Source organism: Electrona antarctica (genome assembly GCF_951216825.1).
Source record: "Electrona antarctica genome assembly, chromosome: 24".
Classification (NCBI taxonomy): Eukaryota; Metazoa; Chordata; class Actinopteri; order Myctophiformes; family Myctophidae; genus Electrona; species Electrona antarctica.
In genome coordinates this window covers 26,776,663-26,799,162 of record NC_136803.1, presented here as the reverse complement: position 1 = coordinate 26,799,162, position 22,500 = coordinate 26,776,663, and the positions used below count along the sequence as shown (strand labels likewise).

The 22,500-nt window shown below is 42.3% G+C and overlaps 1 protein-coding gene across 1 annotated transcript in view; it reads left to right on the top strand.

Annotated features, from left to right (window-relative positions):
- Positions 1–22,500, top strand: part of dgkza (diacylglycerol kinase, zeta a) — a 216,442-nt gene that overhangs the window by 188,978 nt on the left and 4,964 nt on the right. The window contains exons 22-26 of the mRNA XM_079495900.1: positions 11,230–11,279; positions 12,075–12,113; positions 14,563–14,683; positions 15,271–15,307; positions 15,518–15,617. Of these exons, the coding sequence (XP_079352026.1) occupies positions 11,230–11,279; positions 12,075–12,113; positions 14,563–14,683; positions 15,271–15,307; positions 15,518–15,617 (347 nt within the window). The remainder of the gene's footprint in view (positions 1–11,229; positions 11,280–12,074; positions 12,114–14,562; positions 14,684–15,270; positions 15,308–15,517; positions 15,618–22,500) is intronic.

Here is a 22,500-nt window from a genome sequence, read left to right as displayed (position 1 = left end):
CGCGTGTATCCGCGTTTGTTTAGTGCGTGCGCGTGAGACAGCGCACGTTTGTTTCTCTCTTGTCTTGCAGCCATAAAACCTCTTAGAAGGATTTCACAGTATATTAACGCGTGTGTGTGTGTGTGTGTGTGTGTGTGTGTGTGTGTGTGTGTGTGTGTGTGTGTGTGTGTGTGTGTGTGTGTGTGTGTGTGTGTGTGTGTGTGTGTGTGTGTGTGTGTGTGTGTGTGTGTGTGTGTGTGTGTGTGTGTGTGCGGCGTGCGCGCATGGGCATGAACATGCGCGCACGCACACACGCACACACACAGCCTAACGTAATTGGATTAGGCCTCGACTATTGGAAGAGAAACAGACAGAGATTCACAAAGAGTGTATTGAGGTCAAACTAATTCAGTATTCATGTGGCGGTCTGGTCTGTCTCCATGGATGTTCACAGCTCAACCAGCGCAGCCCAGACCATAATGACATCATGTTTGTCACGTCGTATATCGGTGGCGGACATGTAAACCGAGTACATTTACTCAAGTACCGAGCCAGAGTATACAGCCTCGACGTACTTTATGCTACATCTCTGAAGCAGATATTGTGCTCCCACTACAATTATTTGACTGTACTGCTTTTTGTTAATAGTTACTTTTTCGGATTTGGATTAATAGAAAACTTAGATTAGTCACTTAACCCATTTATAGGCCCGACGTCGAAATAAATAAAACGTCTTCTGAAAGAATATATATTCAAAGATTTGTGCCACATTTTCACGATTTTTCAAAAATAGCAGACCTGCAAGCTCGTAGCGCGCCACTCGGTGGCGCGCTATGAGCTTGTAGATCTGCTATTTTTCAATAGCTAAATTATAACATAATGCTTAGTTAAAACACCAAAACGGGTTCCCATCCAGAATGGGTTAAGCACATGTTATAGAAAATAGCTGATCTACGAGCGTGTTGTGAGATCTGCTATTTTCACACAAAAGGTTTTTCCATCTCTCTCTTTTTGTACTTTTACTTTGGTAAGTATATCTTGATGCCAATACCTACTTTTTTTTTGCGTTATTTTTGCGTACTTTTACGCAATTTGGAATATCGGCCTTTAAGTAGAGTATTCCTACAGTGTGCTATTGCTACTATTCAGTGGTGGAAAGTAACTAAGTACTTTTACTTAAGTACAATTTTGAGGTATTTGTACTTTACTTGAGTATTTCCAATTTCCAGTACTTTTACTTCTACTCCACTACATCTCAGAGCCAACATTTTTACTTTTACTCCACTACAATTATTTGAAAACTTTAGTTACTAGTTACTTTGGATATTTTCATTTTGATTAGAAAACATACATTAACCAGTAACCAATGTGACGCATTGTGAGCTTGTAGATCTGCTATTTTCAATAGACTTGTGAAATGGGACATTCTGCAATATGAATACTTTTACTCTTAGTACTTTAAGTACATTTTGATGCCGATACTTTTGTACTTTTACTCAAGTACATTTTCAATTCCGTACTTTTACTTGTAACGAAGTAGTTCTAAATTGTAGTATTGGTACTTTTACTTAAGTAAAACAATCGAGTACTTTTTCCACCACCGCTACTATGACTTCTACTGCATTTTTGTCACATTTCATCTTTTGGCCCCGAATGCCCCTGTTTTTCCGTGTTGCACGGGGATAGAGAGGTGACGACGGTAGCTATGATGATGGCGAGGGCTGACACAAAAGGCTGTTTTCTTTCCTATGATGTATTGGTTTTTCATTTTTCCGGTCCTGACAACGTCGGACGTGCTGCTCCGTTTGCGTTGGCCAAGCTCCCAGACGGTTCACACGAGTCTGTCCCCACAGGGGTTTTATGCCACAAAGCACCACCTGGATCCACTTCTGTCAGGGCCAGAGTCCTCCGAACTCGCTGCCTTTTCAAAGCAGTGTTAATTTTGACAGCAAAGGTTGATTTACTTTAGTCATACTTTCATTTATTCATTCATCAAACTTCATTAAACTTTCATTCATTAAACTTAGTTTTAGTCATAATTTATTTTTTTAACATTTTCAGAAATGGCAGACCTACCTATACAAGCTCCGTGATCTTTATTGATCGGCTATTTTTAAATTGGAATAAAGTGGTTCATATATTTGATGCTATATATATATTTGTTTTTGCTGGAGATGCGCTCTTAAGGACCCAGACCTCACTTTAACCCCTTTTGGTGTTTCAAGCATTATGCTTTAGCTATTGAAAAATAGCAGATCTACAAGCTCATAGCGCGGCACCGAGTGCCACGCTACGAGCTTGTAGGTCTGCTATTTTAGAAAAATCGTGTGTGGCGCAAATCTTTGAATATATTTTATTTCGGAGCGAACGTTTTTAACTCAAATATGTTGCTCCCTGGAACAACATATTTTCAGATGGGGGTCGGTGGCAAATTACATATTATTTTTTGGGTTAGTGGGTGCTTGACATGAAATATTGAGCACCTACTGATATAGAAACATAGGTATTTCAAAGGAAAGGAACTGGTCGGAATAACGTGTTCCTTCCACGTGCTACGTCCAACCAGGGAAACTCCCCCCTGTCAGGTGCAAAGGAGCAACTTGGACATTCAGCCATGAAGGAAGCATGAGTTCAAGTCCGTTGCTCTCCCCATGTCCCCCATATATGTGGACTAGGTTGGCGGAGGGTGTGTAGAGCCCAGGATCACATTAGATAATTGACACAGGGGTGAAAAATGGGTTACAAAAATCGTGGGATAAAAAAGAAAAAAGAAACATAGGTATTTCAGAAAACTTTCAGGATTTAGAAGACTTTTTTTTTTTTGAGTGGTGTAAACCACTCCTACAACTGGCTTTTTTGTGCAGAAAAAATGAGCATGGTTGCTATGTTCAAAATAATTTCTGACGTAATTAAATCACAACCGGGTGAACTGGATGACCGTAGCAACCATGCTCATTTTTTCTGCACAAAAAAAGCCAGTTGTGAAATCACATCCGGGTGTGATTTCATTACGTCAGATCAGAGCTGATCAGGCTATATAATAGCCTGATCAGTTCACCCGGGTGTGATTTCATTACGTCAGACATTACGTCAGACCACAGCTGATCATGCTATATAAAACCTTACACCACTCAGTTCACACGGGTGTGATTTTTATTTCAACATCAGGCCTATAAATGGTTTAAGAACCACACAGTGTGTAACTGACCGACTCTCTGTCCCTGCTGCAAAACACCAGCGATGTGCTTACTGTCTGCTTTATTGCTTTGGCTGACGGCATGGAAACACATGAGTCTCCATTATCCCACAGCCGATGACGGGACACGACTCATTTATGCTTGTGTAGAATGATTTTGCATTTCCAATCCCGTGCAGGATATTTAATTAGTCCTCCCTTTCCACCACTCATAGATCTTATTATGTTATTGCTGTCGGGCAGAAACCTCTTACTGTGACTACATTTGACTGAGGGACTGCCATTGGATTTTTTTGAATTTTCGTTTTTTCATGTCATATGAAAGCAGTGAATCATAGCTTCAAATTGACATATTGGTTGTACCCAGCAGTTTTGGAGATGTGGCTTATAGAGTAATGTCTTGCAGAAAACAGCGAGTTGAGAAAACAGGCTTGAAAGGTTCACTTCTGTGGACTCTAACATTACACCTAGCTACATGTTTAAGCATTTATTTCATATTTACATGTCGATTTCAGCTCTGACACTTATTTCAGACATGCTCTAGTATGTGAAGAGTCTGCCTGTGCTATTAACTCATTTTGAAAAAAAGGAGAAAAAAAAAAGTTTTTCTCCTCTGGTGAAAAGCTGTAATTTGCGCGATTGGCAGGCTCTTTTTGTCGTAAATGAGCGCCCTGCTTGATCATCATACTACATGCGTTTTACACAAAAGCACCAAAAGTAGCAGATCTGCAAGCTCAAAACGCAGGCGTGAAGCCAAGTAGATCGGCTACTTTTGAAATTTGAATCCTAAAAAAGTAACAGTGTTATGGACATGGGGGGTTTCCGCCACCTCATAGTGCCACCGAGTGGCGCACTACGAGCTTGTAGGTCTGCAATTTTTGAAAAATCGTAAAAATATTTATTTCAGAAAACTGGAGGATTTAGAAAAAAAATAATAATTTTGAGGTCAGGCCTAAATGGGCCTAAGTAGGTAATTCTGTAACGTAAAAATGGCCGTAATCCGGTAGTTTAACGAATTACTGCTAAAGGTAACGTTAGCCAACACTGACAATGCATGGGGTTTTACCTTTGTGTGGATGTCCTGAAAAACACCCAAGGAAACGATCCGCTTTGCGGCAGCCAAAAAAAACTGGGACAGAGAGAGAGCCGCTGCTCCCGACACTCTGACAGGGTGTGACAGTACACACACACACACACACACACACACACACACACACACACACACACACACACACACACACACCGATGCAAACACAAACAGCTGGTGCACATGAAACATTCATACACAATGATACATGGGGTGCGTTCGGAAATGCGCCCTGAACGCACTGGTGTGCTCTCTTGTCGTTCGTTTATTCAGTGCACTCGGTGCGTTGTCGTTCGAAAATCCAGTGCGCTGCGCACCGGGTGCTGTGCGCCGAGTGCCCGCACTGAGCGACCCTAACCCTGAAGCTGGGGTTGTCCGGTGTCGGCAGTGTGAATGCGTCACAGCTGTGGTCGTTCGTAAATAAGGCACACTGTGACGTCACCGCCCACCACACTCAGCAACAAACATTTCCGAACGCACCCTTGATATCCCGTGTGGGGCTGAATGAATGAATTGTACAAAAAAACAAAAAGAAACGCTGATGAGTTGTGTGTTTTTTTGTGTTTTTTTTGTTTTTTTTGTATGTTTTATAATTTTAGATTTAATTATTATGGACAGCCCATGTTAGATGTTTTGGAGATAAAGCTATAGAGAGGCCAGGCTGAGCTAGTGAGTATCAGAGTAATCTAGTAAGAGAGTGGTGACACGCTTTGATTTCGCCGCAAAGCGGGTATAACTATAGCCTATGGGCGATAGTTCCAAACATTGCTCCTATGGCTGTAACTATTCCATTGAGATAGAATGAGCACTTCCGCATTCCATTGTTAGGCCTCACTCAGACCTTTACTGCATGTTGTGTGTTGTGTAGTGTCATGGCCGTGTAGTGTCATGGCCGCCCCAATGCATTTCCAATGGAAGTCACATGGTTTGTAGTCCACATTTTGGACTACAAACTGTTGTATGGCTTTCGGCTGTGTTTCGACTGCGCCCCTCCCCCTCATACAACACAAATGTTGTGTCAAACCATGTGACTCCCATTGGAAATGCATTGGGGCGGCCATGACACTACACAACATTCATCCAACAAGCATGCAGCAATGCAGTAAAGGTCTGAGTGAGGCCTTACAATGCGAGTCAACAGGAGTGTCATTACTCTCTTACTAGATTACTCTGGTGAGTATATCGGTAGAAGGATGGTGCTGAGGGCAGGAGGCCAAGGGGAGGACCAAAGAGGAGATTTAAGGATGTAGCTAGTGGACATGGGGAGTGGGTTGGTGTGAAAAGGATGTATAGCTAGTGGACACGGGGAGTGGGTTGGTGTGAAAAGGATGTATAGCTAGTGGACATGGGGAGTGGGTTGGTGTGAGAAGGATGTATAGCTAGTGGACACGGGGAGTGGGTTGGTGTGAGAAGGATGTATAGCTAGTGGACACGGGGAGTGGGTTGGTGTGAAAAGGATGTATAGCTAGTGGACACGGGGAGTGGGTTGGTGTGAGAAGGATGTATAGCTAGTGGACACGGGGAGTGGGTTGGTGTGAGAAGGATGTATAGCTAGTGGACATGGGGAGTGGGTTGGTGTGAGAAGGATGTATAGCTAGTGGACACGGGGAGTGGGTTGGTGTGAGAAGAAGAGGAGGCAAGAGAACAGGGTGAGATGGAAGCAGATGATTCGCTGTGGCGACCTGCGGCGACCCCCGAAACAGCCGAAAGGAAAAAGAAGATGATATATTAGAATTGAATATCATCAATATTCTGGCCTAGGGTTGGGACTCGGGGGGTATTTGAAAAATAGGGATACCAGGGTTAATCAAACATAAATATCAAACATATTGGTTGGTATTCCCAAAAGGAAAGGCTTGTATTGACTTCTGTCTGACGAGAAGCAGGGGTAAAGCATATCCCCCCGGACATGGAAATGATTGAGCAGAGCACATAGGCATGGACCCCCCCCCAAATGAAACCTGGCAAACAATATATCTCAGAATAAGATATGTAACGCACATCATCCTCCATTCATGGTGCTGATATGAGCCAAACTGAGGCCTGACGTCGAAATAAAAAAATAAGTATTCTGAAAGAATATATACATTCAAAGATTTGTGCCACATTTTCACGATCTTTCAAAAATAGCAGACCTACAAGCTCGTAGCGCGCCACTCGGTGGCGCGCTATGAGCTTGTAGATCTGCTATTTTTCAATAGCTAAAGTGTAACATAATGCTTAGTTAAAACACCAAAAGGGGTTCTCGTACAGAATGGTTTTAAAACAGACGACGTAGAAAAAAAGCAGGCGCTTGCAACTCACTTTATGAAACAATAATAGCTCCAGCTACTGTAGGTTTGATTCCACAGACCTGTGGCATGTTTCGTCCCCCTTTCTGCCCTTCCATTCCATCAGTCTTCTCTGAATCAGTGGTTCTCAAAGTGGGGTCCTTCAGGGGGTCTCCAGGGGTCCCCGCAGCTGAAACTAGTTAATTTAGCATCGACATCAGTTTAACCATAGATATTTTTTTATTCTTGAGTTTGTATGTGCTATTTTCAAAACAATCTTGATTTTTTTTTATTTTTTTTTATTGGGAATATCTTTTTACGACAACAAATCTTGTATAGTAGTCCCTGTCACAATGTCTCAGATGGGGGTCCGTGGCCAAATACATTATTCACTTGATGGTCCGTGGAAAGGTTTGAGAACCACAGTGGTGAGGTGGTCAGAGGCATTGGTGGAAAAAGTACTCAATTGTCTTACTTAAGTAAAAGTACCAATACTGCAATTTAGAACTACTTCGTTACAAGTAAAAGTATCGGCATCAAAATGTACTTAAAGTACTAAAAGTAAAAGTACAGCAGTCCCATTTCACAAGTTCAAAATGTGTACAAAATCTTTTGAAAATAGCAGATCTACAAGCTCACAATGCGTTGTGTTGCGACGCATTGTGAGCTTGTAGATCGGCCATTTTCAAATGGCCGAAATGTATAGGGTTGAAGTGGTTAATGTATGTTTTCTAATCAAAAAAACTCCAAAGTAACTAAAGTAGCTAAAGTTTTCAAATAATTGTAGTGGAGTAAAAGTACAAATGTTGCCTCTGAGATGTAGTGGAGTAGAAGTACAAGTCTTGGAAATTGGAAATACTCAAGTAAAGTACAAATACCTCAAAATTGTACTTAAGTACAGTACTTAAGTAAAAGTTCTTAGTTACTTTCCACCACTTGCATGATGTTCCACGTGTTTCACTGTCTCTTAGCACCGCTACCAGCAGCATTATTGTCATTGTCGTCCTGTCAGAGGAGAAGACAATGACCAAGGTCTATATTGTTCCGTGCAAACAAATGTGACCATGACTGTGGGGCTGCCATCCATCGTGCAGCCTGCAGCTTTTCACCAGAGGAGAACAACTGATTATTATTATTTTTTTAATCCAAAATGAGTTAATAGCACAGGCAGACTTTTCACATACCAGAGCATGTCTCAAATAAATGTCAGAGCTGAAATATGTAAATATGAAATAAATTGGTGTAATGTTAGAGACCACAGAAGTGAACCTTTCAAGCCTGTTTTCTCAACTCGCTGTTTCTCTGCAAGACATTACTCTATAAGCCATATCTCCAAACTGAACAACCAATATGTCAATCTGAAGCTATGATTCCCTGCTTTCATATGACAAAGAAAAACGAAAATTAAAAAAGAAATCCAATGGCAGTCCCTCCTTCAAATTCCATTTTGTCACAAATACAGACACTAGCAACATTGCACGCAGTCAATGTTGCAGTGGTGAAAGTAGCAATTTCCACAATGTAGAAATATAAATACTCTGCTATGTCGTAAAGACAGAGACTGCCTTTATTTTCAGCCTCACCCTCACATGTTCAATTATGTTTTGTTTTTCCTGATACATCCTCATCATTCTACTCATTAGCATTATTTTAGGGTTAGTTGCAGTATATATTCACCTTTACCTTTCGTTACAGTTCTCACCATTTCCTTTTGTTATAGCTATACGCTATACGTTTGTATTCAGGGAGTTCGTTTTCACATCCCCTGACCAAGTTTGCATTTTACATATGTAATATCATATACGTGGTCCTGGTCCATGCAGTCTACCTCAGCTTTGATGTGCTTTGATGCTTTAGGCCTCACTCAGACCTTTGCAGCATTGCACAGTTGTATGAATGCTGTGAGTGTCATGGCCGCCCCAATGCATTTCCAATGGAAGTCACATGGTTTGAGGACTACATTTTGGACTACAAGCTGTTGTATGGCTTTCGGCTGTGTTTCGACTGCGCCCCTCCCCCTCATACAACACAAGTGTTGTGTCAGACCATGTGACTCCCATTGGAAATGCATTGGGGCAAGCTGTGTCACACCCTTTGTATACAGCAAGCATACAGCAATCTGTTGTAAAGGTCTGAGTGAGGCCCTAGAAGCAGCCTTTGCCCCTGGGACAGGACAGGCAGGCACACCCGAGATAGCGGGGCATACACACCAGGTTACAAATGGCACCCAGACAACAGTTGGTTGAGACCAGTGTTGTTTTTGGCCATTTTAGTTTTAGTCATAATAGTCTCTTGAATAGTTTTAATTTAGTTTTAGTCACATTTTAGTCACCTGGAATGTTTTAGTCTTACTCTAGTTTTAGTCGACTAAATATCATACGATTTTAGTCGACTAAAACTACAGTTGATTTAGGTCGACTAAAATGTTTTTTGGCGGGCCTTGATGCCGTCGTAATGACTGGTTTTACACTTGGTTTTACACTTGAAAATAGCCGAAAATAGCCGCTGAAAATAGCCGATCTACAAGCACACAACGCGTCGCGCTGCGACGCGTTGTGAGCTTGTAGATCTGCTATTTTCAGCATGCAACCAAGTGTAAAATAACTCTTGTCCACTAGTCCCTTCCGGACATTTTAGTCTAGTTTTTATTTGTCGACGAAATTGTCAGTATATTAAGTCTTAGTATCCATTTAGTTTAAAACAACACTGGTTGAGACATTAATTATTAATTGAACAGAAGTTCATTGCTAAACACATGCTTGCCACGTCCTGTTATTGGGTCTGATCCTTCATAGTAAGAGAAATCTATGAAAATCTGGGAACTAAATCGTTACCAAGACATTTCTTCACCAATGTGTTTCTAAAGGTGTCTAATAACTTGTACTAAAAGTTTGAAATTCAACTCCCGGGGGAAATTGAGTTATTAGCATAATATGTGACCATACCCTTAACATCCTATGTAAGGCAAAAACGTCCAGTATTCATTTCACTCATATTATTGGATCGTGTAAAGGTGGGGTCGATTAATTACTTTATATGCTGCCTGGTCAATCATGCATGAATCACTTAAAGTACTGTGTATTTTGTATTAAATGTACAGCATTGGCTAAAATGTCTCCTGGCAACATGACAGTGGCGACATTGAGGCCTGTCAAGCTTTCTTGTTGAACATCAAATTGCTTACATGTTCCTGTCTCTCTCTGAGCAGCAGGCCTGTCTCAACCGTTCTCATTTCAAGCCGAAGGCACCTAATTTCATAATGCATTAGTCCAGGTGCTTCTCAAAGTGGGAATTGGGGTTAATAATATTATGGTAATTAACGTTACCATATTATGGCATCACAATCATTTTTTATCCATTTATAATGTTGTGGTATGAAAAAAATCACACCCGTGTGAACTGAGTGGTGCAAATCCCCCCCCCCCCCCCCCCCCCAAGCTCATAGTGCGCGCTACGAGCTTGTAGGTCTGCTATTTTTGAAAATCGAAGAACGACTGACATAGAAACATAGCTTTTTCAGAAAACTGTCAGGATGTAGAAGACATTTTTAGAATCTGATCTCAGGTCAAAATGGGTTAAAACTCAACTAAAAGCAAGAGTGAAGAGGTGAGTCTTGAGTTGAGATTTAAAGATGTCTACTGTCTGTCTTGATGGTTGAAAGGTGGGAACAGTGCAGGCATCGCGCTGTGTGCGAGCCCTGTGGTCTGACTCTGTGCACATGGTAATCAAACGGCGCTTCTCAGCTCAAAAGGCCTTTTCTCGGTGGACGCGGGCGGCCCCTGAGAGTCTTATTTGGTCCCCTGGGCGGTTCCCCCCCGCCAACCCGACATTGAGAAACCGTTGTGTGTGATCTCCACACACAGTGGAGGATCGCGGCCCGGCCGCCAGAATCAATGACTCGGCAACAAAACCGACGGCGCGGGATGTCTTGAGTTCCACCACGGGGTCAGAGTTCAACGAATGTGAACTCCGACCTTTTGCATCGGCATGCTGTCCATGCTTTGTCGCCCCGGCGTGATTTATTTTAAGTCCTCGTTCACCTGCGGTTCGCAAACCGATTGGGGAACTGATTCCTGTGCTGCTAAAGTGCTAATCGAGATGTCATTGCATGTTAGTAGCAGAGTCAAATATTGTTATTAGTGTTATAAAACATGCATGGGCCAAAGACAACTTTAGAAATGTAATCGATTTAGGGCGGCTCACAGCCTCACACCAAGCACCAGAGCCATGATGATAACTTTAACTATATTGTTCAACCATTGTCTTTTTTGTTGTTGTTGTTATAGTTGTGGTGTGGACCCTTTTTAAAACAATATCTTTATTATCGTTACAGTGATTAGTGTGAAGGGCCCTTCGGGGGCTCAATGAAGCCTCCGCGGATCAATAACATTGAACTACGTCTTAATGAGGTATAATAAAAGACCAGGCCCCCGAGTCCGATACTATAAACCCAATTTATTGTACGCCCTCGAGGGACGGAAAAGACACGGGGCTATTCTTTTGTAAAGGATACGTTATCCATTTGCATAGATTTTTTTTTTGTTGTCTTCATATTTAACGGTCTGCGTCTGTCTGTCTGTCTGCCTGTCTGTCTGTCTGTCTGTCTGTCTGTCTGTCTGTCTGTCTGTCTGTCTGTCTGTCTGTCTGTCTGTCTGCCTGTCTGTCTGTCTGTCTGTCTGTCTGTCTGTCTGTCTCAGTGTCTCCAGAGATGCTGGTGGAGTGTGTGCAGACCAAGGACCACAAGCTGGTGAGTGTGAGTGGTGAGAACCCGGCTCGACCTCTCTACGACGGTTAATCGAAACTGTAATCGATTTAATGAATTATAACGTATCTTTACCCTCTTGTGGCCGTGCCTAATTAACAGTGGATTGTGCCTTCAGCCAGCATTATTCATATGTTTAATTTGTCATTTTAATGCCAATAGAAAAATCCGCGATATACACACTATATCTCATTTTGACGGGGCAAGACTATAGTATTGGGACAATCAGTCCTGATGGTGGCGGTAACGTCACCATTTTGCCGATTCTGACCAAAGAGAGCGAGTGAACGATGACCACTTCCGGTTTGGATCAAAATATCCGGTAGTATCTTTGCTACTGTGCAACATCATCAGATGTCCGGAATGCTAAGCTATCATCGTATTTTTCATAACTAAGTCAAATTAAGCTCTAATCAAGCCCAAAACATCGCATTTTACGCAGCGATGCATGCGCGATCACGCGCGTGTGTGATCGACCGTGCACGCGTTTTAGGAAGTAAAGGAAGTAAGTAAGGACAATAAGCTCCCGATTATTGGGAATCAATCGATTACGTCCATTACGTCAGTGGCCATAAGGGATTTATTGATTTCATTACGTCAATTACGTCAAGGGCCATAAGGGGGTTAATCATGTTTACTGTGCGTAATAAATAGCCGTTGCGTCGTGATGTTTCCGTTGTTTTTGCACGACAACGTATAAAATGAGGCTTAAAGCTGCTATAAGCAATAATATGTCGAAATTTTAATGACCTTTTTTATATTAATTTTTTTGGTATTCAGACGCTGGTGGAGTGCGTGCAGAGCAAGGACCACAAGCTGGTGAGTGAGCCAACAATGAGTAAAAGGCTCCCAAAAATATTTTGTCTCTGTGACACATCAAGAGGCCACAATCTGCATAAAATATATATATATATTTTTTTCAAAGACGTCCACAGACGTCTTGGGCTCTGCCCGTGCGGTAATACCAAAGACGTCCACAAACGTCTTGGGCACAAAATGTGTTTTAAGTGGCCGATCAGACTAATTGATATAATCGACAATAAAAATCAATCGGTTCACATCACCGTACGGCAAAACCAATAATCGATAGTTGCAAGCACTTCCTTCGTTCCAAAGTTTTGTCCGGAGAAAAAAAACGGCTGTGCAGGCATTTTGATAATCATTATTTATTTTAGTATGTTGAAGTTTGCTTTTGAATGGAGACCCCCCAAGGGACGGTAATTAACCCATTTTGGGCGGGAACCCCTTTTGGTGTTTTAAAGCATTATGTTATACTTTAGCTATTGAAAAATAGCAGATCTAAAAGCTCATAGCGCGCCACTGAGTGGTGCGCTACGAGCTTGTAGGTCTGCTATTTTTGAAAAATCTTGAAAATGTGGCGCAAATCTTTGAATGTATATTCTTTCAGAGCGAACGTTTTTAACTCAAATCTTTGCTTCTGAGGGGTTCCTGGAACAACATATTTTCAGATGGGGGTCGGTGGCCAAATACATATATTTTTTTGGGGTCCTTGACATGAAATATTGAGCACCACTGAAACAGAAACATGAGGTTTTTCAGATCTTTTTTTTTTTTTTAAAGACATTTTTTAAATTTCGACGTCAGGCCTGAATGGGTTAAAGCTCAATACGCCACCCTTCTTGACCCGAGACTCTCTCATGGAAAGTATTGACTACAATTCCAGTTCCCGTTATGGCAGAGGGAGTATTTACTGTTCCCCTTGGCGGTAGGGGAAATTACTTTTACTGCTTAACCCATTTAGGCCTGACGTCGAATGTCTTCAAAATCCTGACAGTTTTCTCAGTGGTGCTCAATATTTCATGTCAAGGACCACAACAATTATATGTAATATCACTAATATGCCTCCGCCCCCCCATCTGAAAATATGTTGTTCCAGGGACCTCCCTCAGAAGCAAAGATTTTAGTTAAAATGTTCACTCTGTTATAATATATATTCAAAGATTTGAGGCACATTTTTCACGATTTTTCAAAAATAGCAGACCTACAAGCGCCACTCGGTGGCGCGCTATGAGCTTGTAGATCTGCTATTTTTCAATACGTAAAGTATAACAATGCTTTAAAACACTAAAAGGGGTTCCCGCCCAGAATGGCTTAACCCAGTGGATGGACTAGGCTCAGGGGCACCGAGACTGGCTTTTGAACCGGCAACCATTCTCGATTCCCAGACTGCCTCTGTCTGTCTGTAGCCGCTGGCCTGTGGCCGTGTGATGTATAATATATGCATTAGGCCAGCGGTTATCAGCCTCTTCTGGATCAGGGTCGTCTTGGAAAAATCCCGACTGAACGATATGAATCAATCGATTATCTTCTGGCTTGGATCAATGGAATTAACCTTTGAATACTTTAAGTTCTAATTTATTGGTACGGTATCACTATGAAAACAAATATGTTTTTTGAGTGGTGCAAACCACTCCAATAACCAGCTTTGTCTGTACCCGTGCCTGTACGTGGGGCCATGTACAGATGAGCATGGTTGCTATGGTTAGTGTGTGACGTCACTGCACCACTCAGTTCACACGGGTGTTTTTTTTTTTATGTTACAGTGTATCATTGTTTTGCCAATTATTTGTAGGCCCACTTGCAATAATATTCCCTCGCGGCCCACTACAAATACCTTCTAAATCCTTAGAGTTTTCTGAAAACCTATGTCCTAGACTGTATATCAGTGGTTCTCAAACCTTTTCATGTCAAAGGACCCCCACAATTATAGGCCTATGCATTTGGCCGCGGACCTCCATCTCATAATATTTTGTTCCAGGGACTGCCCAGAAGCAAAGCTTTGAATTAAAAATGTTCGCTTCAAAAGAATATCTTCAAAGATTTGTAAATGTTCAAGTGTGTGTGAAGTGGGCGCTCTTATCATCGTACATCATCATGTCGTAAAATATGCACTATGAGTGAGGTTAAAATTGTCCATTCATTGTCAAAGGGAATTAAATATTTGTGTAGGACAGAAATAGACACTACGCCCATTTTGCTCGTCCTCCATATGACGTCAATTCTCCATTCATTGTCAATGGGAATTTAATGTTTGTGTAAGACGAAAATGTACAGTAATAGCTGAATATAGGAGGGGCTGGTGCCCCTCAAAAATAGCAGATCCACGAGCTCATAGCATGGCGCGAAGTGACGTGCTATGAGCTTGTATATCTGCTACTTTGAATAGCCAAAGTATAAAATATAGCTTTTTTTTTAGCTCAAATCTAAAATGACACATTGTGTGACCTGTTCCTTCCCTGCCATACAGCTGCGGGAGCTACACCTGAAGGGGGCGGACTTGACGGCCTTGGACCAATCGGGGCGCAGTCTCTTGCACCACGCCGTCGACACAGGAAGCAAGGAGACGGTGCGCTACATTCTGGACAATGGTGACCACCTTACCACCTTATTATCTCCATCCAATGCTGGCAATTAACCCATTTAGGCCTGACAGTTTTCTGAAATACCTATGTTTCTATATCAGTGCTCAAAATTTCATGTCAAGGACCCCAAAAATCATATGTAATTGGCCACCGACCCCCATCTGTTCCAGGGACCTCCCCAGAAGCAAAGATTTGAGTTAAAAACATTTGCCCTGAAAGAATATATATTCAAAGATTTGCGCCACATTTTCAAGATTTTTCAAAAAATAGCAGACCTACGTACAAGCTCGCCACTCGGTGCCGCGCTATGAGCTTGTAGGTCTGCTATTTTTCAATAGCTAAAGCATAACATAATGCTTAAAACACCAAAAGGGTTTCCCGTACTGAATGGGTTAATTCCTCACTCCTGCCTCAAGGTTATATTTATAAGTTGTAAAGTTTAACTCCACTGCTGGTTTGTTACCCACTTAGCCCAGAAATCCGCTATTGTTGCAAAATAAATTACCAAATATTTGGGATGCCAGTGTTGAATTGATTAAGCAACTGTCTGTCTGTCTGTCTGTCTGTCTGTTTGTCCTGCCCGTCTCTGCCAGCTCCAAGTGATTTGCTTGACGTCACGGAAACACAACAGTAAGATTATTATCTATATTATTATTATTATATTATTATTATTGTTAACATAACATACAAGGCTGTGAGTACACAATGTGAAGTACTATGTACAATATGCCACTAACTGTGTGTGTGTGTGTGCGTGTGCGTGTGCGTGCGTGTGTGTGTGTGTGTGTGTGTGTGTGTGTGTGTGTGTGTGTGTGCGTGTGTGTGCGTGCGCGTGTGTAGTGGAGAGACTGTGTTGCACAGGGCAGCCTCCATGTGCCAGAGGACCATTTGTCACTACCTAGTAGAAGCAGGAGCATCGCTGATGAAAACAGACTTACAGGTAAGACTGTCTATACCTACAGCAATTCAAAATGTACTTGACTAAAAGTACAAAAGTATTGGCCTGGGCCGTGGCTCAGCGGTCCAGGCACCTTGGCCGGTATAGCCCGAGCCTAGCAGTGTGCCTGCACTGCATGTCACTCCCCCATCTCTCTCTCCCATTTCCTGTCAGCCTACTGTCTGTCCCTCTATAAAAAATATAAAATAAAGGCGAAAGCCGCAAGAAAAGCCACCGCTACAAGCTTGTAGGTCTGCTATTTTTGAAAAATCGAAGAACGACATGACATAGAAACATAGCTTTTTCAGAAAACTGTCAGGATGTAGAAGACATTTTTAGAATCTGATCTCAGGTCAAAATGGGTTAAAAAAAACATTAAAACATAAAAAAAAAAACCTGCTCCGCTAAGGCTTCAGCTCGTTTACCTCGCTGTCTTAAGATAAACGAGGCAGTTGCTTTTCAAGGCAGGCCCGCTAGCCAAGAAGGTCGCTGAGTCATCGGTATCCTCAGATCAGCTGAGACTGAAGCCTAGTTCGTAAATTGTGTAACAGAGGTGATTTATACTCTGCCACATAATGCCGCGCGCCGGAAATAGCCGATGTACAAGCTCGCAATTCAACGCATCGCGATGGGTCGGGAGCTTGTAAATTGGCTCTTTTTGGTGTGCGACACACAGCTAAGTAAGCCTTTAACTCATTGGGCTCCATTTTTGTCTCATCTTCCTAAAGCCACTATTTGGGGTTTTAGGAGTGGGGAAAGGGTGTTCCCCCACTAAAGTTGGTATTTTGGTTACCTGTCTAAATCCCTTAAACACCTCCGTTACCCGTTATATTATGCATAGGTGTGGTTTGGGCGTTACACAATTAGACCAATCACCAGTCCACGTCCCATTGCCTTTAATAGATCCCTTATGCGTTGCCCGTTAGTGCTATATTGCTTCATAGCTTATGCTGCCCTTGCCCCATTAGGGCATTCACTTCTAGTCATTTTTACTAGTTGACTAGTTGCCTAGTTTACTAGTCGACTAGTCGACTAGTTGTTAAACCACCTTTTATGTTTGAAAAAAAAAGAAAAACGTTTTTTATTTTGGAAATAAATATTTGTACATTTAAAAACTGTGTACATTGGTGACTATAACTATAATCTACCTGATATTGAGGCCTACAAAATCGGGGGGGGAAAAAAATGAACTTTTTTTTTTTTTTCTTATCAACTAGTCGACTAGTAAACTAGTCGACTAGTTGCTTAATGCCCTACTGTATATGTATATTGGTATATAGATTGTATAGATTGTGTGTGTAGGCCGTCTCTACGGAACGGTATGAAGCGAAAAGGAAAGTTCGGATTTAGACATCATTAAACCCCATTTGCTGCTATGGGGTGATGAACTGAACTGAATGAGCAAATGGAATCGCGCACACCGCACGCCTGGCACAAATAACTTCTTTGACTATACAATTATATAAACACAATGGACACAAGGAAGTGGCAGGCACTCACTTCTGCTGATTATAGGAAAATTACAAAGAGATGCATAGGAGAATAAGGAGAGATGACGCAGCCTGCCCTGCACTCCGCGGACATCTCCATTGAGGCGCGGTACGCGCCGCTCTTTACCAAACTAATTTGGCATACGGTTTATCGCTTTCCCAAATTTGTTTGACCAAAATAGCAATTTAGGGGAAAGCGTGCCAACACGCCCATGACCACACCTCTAGGCGCAAATACCGTTGTCGGCAAAAAAGATAGCGGGTGACGCGTGACGAAAATACCATTAAGGGACAGAGAAAGCTCCTATATTCGTAATTTTCGGGCCGCAGCTGAATTGCGGGCCGCGCTGCGGGTAAAGGCTGCGACAAAATTGGAGCCCATTAAGTCTTGAGACAGATTCCACAATTTTTTCTGAAAAATTGTTCCACGTCACGGACCCCCAACATTATGTATTTGGCGGACCCCATATGTTTGTTCCACGGACCCCCAGAAGCAAAAATGTGCGTTTTTAAAAATGTTACCTTTAAGATTATTTGCACGCATTTTAAAAATAGCAGATCTACAAGCTCACAGCATGGCACAAAGTGATGCCCTATACGAGCTTGTATATCTGCTATTTTTGAATAGCCAAAGTATAAACGAATGGATAAAGTGGTTGTAATCTAAAATGACAGATGCTTTCCCGATCGTAATGGGGTTAGAGACGAGCTCCCGCTCATAGCCATGGGCATTTATACTCAGTGACAAGTGTTCCGTGTCCATGGCAAGAACTTAACCCATTTTGGGCGGGAACCCCTTTTGGTGTTAGCATTATGTTATGCTTTAGCTATTGAAAAATAGCAGATCTACAAGCTCATAGCGCGCCACCGAGTGGCGCGCTACAAGCTTGTAGGTCTGCTATTTTTGAAAAATCGTGAAAATGTGCCTGAAATCTTTGAATATATGTTCTTTCAGAGTGAGTTTTTAACTCAAATCTTTGCTACTGGGAGGGTCCCTGAGACAACATATTTTCAGATGGGGGTCGGCGGGCAATGTCATATATATTTGGGGTTCCTTGACATGAATATTTTTGAGAACAACTGACATAGAAACATGGGTTTTTAATAAAACTGTCAGGATTTAGAAGACCGAGTGGCGCGCTACGAGCTTGTAGGTCTGCTATTTTTGAAAAATCGAAGAACCACTGACATAGAAACATAGCTTTTTCAGAAAACTGTCAGGATGTAGAAGATATTTTTAGAATCTGATCTCAGTGTCAAAATGGGTTAATTTCTCAATTCTCATATCCTCGAGCAACGCGGAGCGCTCTGTATATCCCCCGGGCCAGTCGACCAATCAAAGCTTTGAGACGGTTAATGACCCAGCGTTATAAAAGTGCCAAGTGGCCTCGGAGCCTTTGAGGATGTTCCAAATGATGTAGAGAAGAAGAGCCGTGGCTCACAGGGGTTCTCTCGCGCAGTATATCAATTAGGCACAACCACTTTCATGCCCTACAAGCCTAGTGTATATGTGACCAGATTTGACTGAGAGCCTGCCATCGTGTAGCCCCTCTCGGAACCCTCGTAAAAGGTTTCTGACATTTGGATGTTTACCTTTTACGGAGGGTCCCTTCTCAGTTGTCGCCCACAACATGGTGATTCTGGGATACACACGGACTTGGCCTCGCATATGTCCTTTCTGCGCTATTTGAGTGATGGTTATATGTCTCTAAAGAAGCATATATCGGCAATAGGAGACAACGGAAACCTCAGCGAACGGCGCAGAAGCCGTTAAGTATTTTTGTATCTTTGTTAGACCGTTTTGGCAGCTCTGAAAAACGTCACGAGCCGCGGTGAAGAGCAAACCACCGCCACCGCTCCAGCCCTTCTCTCTGTTTTTACCGCTCAACGTAATTTCAGCTCCGGTGGTCAGTGGTGGTCACCTCACCACCGAAAATCCAGACTATGAATAGGCCTTTAGAGTCCACAGAAGTGAACCTTTCAAGCCTGTTTTCTCAACTCACTGTTTCTCTGCAAGACATTACTCTGTAAGCCATATCTCTGGTGGGTCAAACTGACCAACCAATATGTCAATTTGAAGCTATGATTCCCTGCTTTCACATGACATGAAAAAAACTAAATTTAAAAACATCCAATGGCAGTCCCTCAGTCAAATCTGGTCGCATATATTTGACCGCGATATCCCAGCTGTCTTGTGGCTCTCCTCCTTTTTGTCCTGCCTCGGAAACCAAATCTCTTTACGGAAACCTAGCGGATCTACAAGCTCACAACGCGTCGCAAGTGCCACACGTTGTGACCTTGTAGATTCGCTACGCCTTTTATGACATGGCCCAGAATAGCGATGCGAGGGTTCATCATATGGTTAAAGAACCCCTGTTGGTGTTTTAAACATTATGTTATAATTTAGCTATTGAAAAATAGCAGATCTACAAGCTCGTAGCGCGCCACCAAGTGGCGCGCTACGAGCTTGTAGGTCTGCTATTTTTGACTATCACTGACATGAGAAACATGAGGTATTTCAGAAAACTGTCAGGATTTAGAATTTCGACGTCAGGCCTAAATGGGTTGAATATTATTGTACCATCAAGTTGGACGACTTCTGGACGACTTCCCTCTCATCTGTGATGTAATGTCGGTTGGGTTCTAGTGTGACAGGACTGTGTCCTGTCACACTAGAACGCTAGAACGCTCCGTAATTCCGACGGAGCGTTAGTCCGACATGCGGGAACAACGGTCGGACGGTTATGGTTTAGGTTGACGCTCTAATGACCGTCGGACCAAAACACGTGTCGGAACTTAGTACTGCAACCAATTAACCCATTCTGTACGGGAAGCCCTTTTGGTGTTTTAACTAAGCATTATGTTATACTTTAGCTATTGAAAAATAGCAGACCTACAAGCTCATACGAGCTTGTAGGTCTGCTTTTTAGTATAAGAAAGATCCACCTCTTTCATGTCACGAGAACAGCTCCTTTCCTATTGCGGCTCTCACTGGCCCAAGACAATACACACACGGGTGCCTGCTGGCCGAGTGGTCCGCAGGCGCATGCCACATGACAGCGTGTCGCGTGTTCGAGTCCCGTTCATGACGACCTTTGCTGCATGTCTCTCCCCTTCTCGCTCACCCTCTTTCCAGTCTATCTTCACTTGAAACTATCAATAAAAGCCTAAAACAAATCTTTGAAAAAAAAGGCACGCACGCACGCACACACACACACACACACACACACGCACTATAAGTCTATATAAGTTTGTTCACATAATACAAGTGCAAAGATAAATTTTATTTACCTATACGTATGCCCTTTTAGCCTCTATATAGTATTTACATTTTGCTATGCACTAGTTTTATCTATATTAATGAGCCTATTGTGTAAACATTTTATATAGTCATTCACTGTAATGCCCCATTCTCACCCGACACCCACACAAACTCCTCATTTGTGAAAACATACATGGCCATATAAAACAAAGGAAACACTATTACAATACTAGTATAATTATGTGACCATGACACCGCTTCCTCTACTTCTGGGTTAATTATCCTACAATAAAACATTTTCTAATTTTGTGAAGCAGCACTAGCATACCACTAAGATCAAGTTTACGTACTGTAAATGTTTCTTCTCATAACAGAAACTACAAACAAGACAGCAGCTGGTAACAAAACATAAAATGTATAGCCACACTAGGAGCATTCAGTGATTTTGGTGATTTGGAAAAAAAACTGGTCTGCCCCCGTAACAAGATGTGCACATGCACACGCACTACAGTCGGGGAAGTACAACAGACCAACAGCACGTGCACCAAGGCCCGCCCCACTCGATCATGATTGGTGGAAGGCCCCTCTCATCCTGATTGGATGAAGGCTTTGCCACCCAAAGCCCAAACCGAAACTAGGGTTTTTTTTTTACCCCAGGGGCTCACTGGGGACAGGGAGGAACTCCTTATATGGTCACATTTTATAGTAGGGAGGATTATCCAAAAAATAAGTGATATTTGAATTAAGTGAAATCACTGAATATACCTTTAAACAGAATCCTCCAATTTGGCACATTTAGTTGGCTGTTAACTCACACTCACGCATCTTCATGAGGCCATATGGACGCAACATAACCTTTCTCTTCTCCTAGTAGAAGATATCTTTCCCACGATAACATGTTTCACAGTCGCCTTGTTGGAAGCAGAGAAAAGACATACCTCTTTCAAATGAAACAAATTGGTTTCCTCACAACTCCATTGTGTGACGGTTCTGAAGCGATTTTCATCAAACTGCTGTGATGTGGCAGGATATAATCTAACCCTTTTAGAAAACAGAAATTGTGGCAGTTGTCACATTTTGGGTGACAACTGCCACTTCTTTTCACTACCCTGTGTTGATGCTTTTCAGTAACCAGGGGGCAAGTTTGAGAGAATGAAATGACTTGTTGCGTTGATGAACGTAAAAAGAATCCTGTCAACAACAAATTAGTGACCTTAATTTGCGCGGTGGCGCGCTCGCCACCGAGTGGCGCACTACGAGCTTGTAGGTCTGCTATTTTTGAAAAATCCCTAACGACTGACATAGAAACATAGCTTTTTCAGAAAACTGTCGGGATGTAGAAGACATTTTTAGAATCTGATCTCAGGTCAAAATGGGTTAAATAACATAAATTAATTCACAGAGGAACGTTCACTTTTTTCAACACAGGACTTTACTGTGATGGAAAATGGAACTAATTAAAACTTTTCACTGACAGATCAAATCGCACAATTGGCCCTAATGAGAGTCCTGCCTCTGTTTTGTCTGTTGTAAGAGCTTTCCACTTTTCTGTCCAGTTAGTCGATGGGGGAATGCGATTGCGGTGAACTCACCCAGGAAAATGACTGGCTGTGTGATAATGGGGAAAAAGCACTCATTTCTGTGTTTGTCAGGTTCAATGGGTCAGCCCTGAGGTCTGGGGCTGACTTACTATGTGGGTAACTGACTGACTCTATATACTAATGGCCACAGACTCTAATACTGTGGCCAAATCCACTGCCAAATCGAGGATCGACTGCCATTGGATTTTTTTGAATTTTCGTTTTTTTCTCATGTCAAATGAAAGCAGGGAATCATAGCTTCAAATTGACATATTGGTTGTTACTCTATAAGCCACATCTCCAGTTTTGGAGATGTGGCTTATAGAGTAATGTCTTGCAGAAAACAGCGAGTTGAGAAAACAGGCTTGAAAGGTTCACTTCTGTGAAATATGATATTTATTTCAGACATGCTCTGGTACTGTACAGTTGGAGGCCATCGATATTGTCCTTTTCTTTTTGCTGAGGTTTGCATGATCTGCGCAAAAGGACAGTTAACCCATTTTGGGCGGGAACCCCTTTTGGTGTTTTAAACATTATGTTATAATTTAGCTATT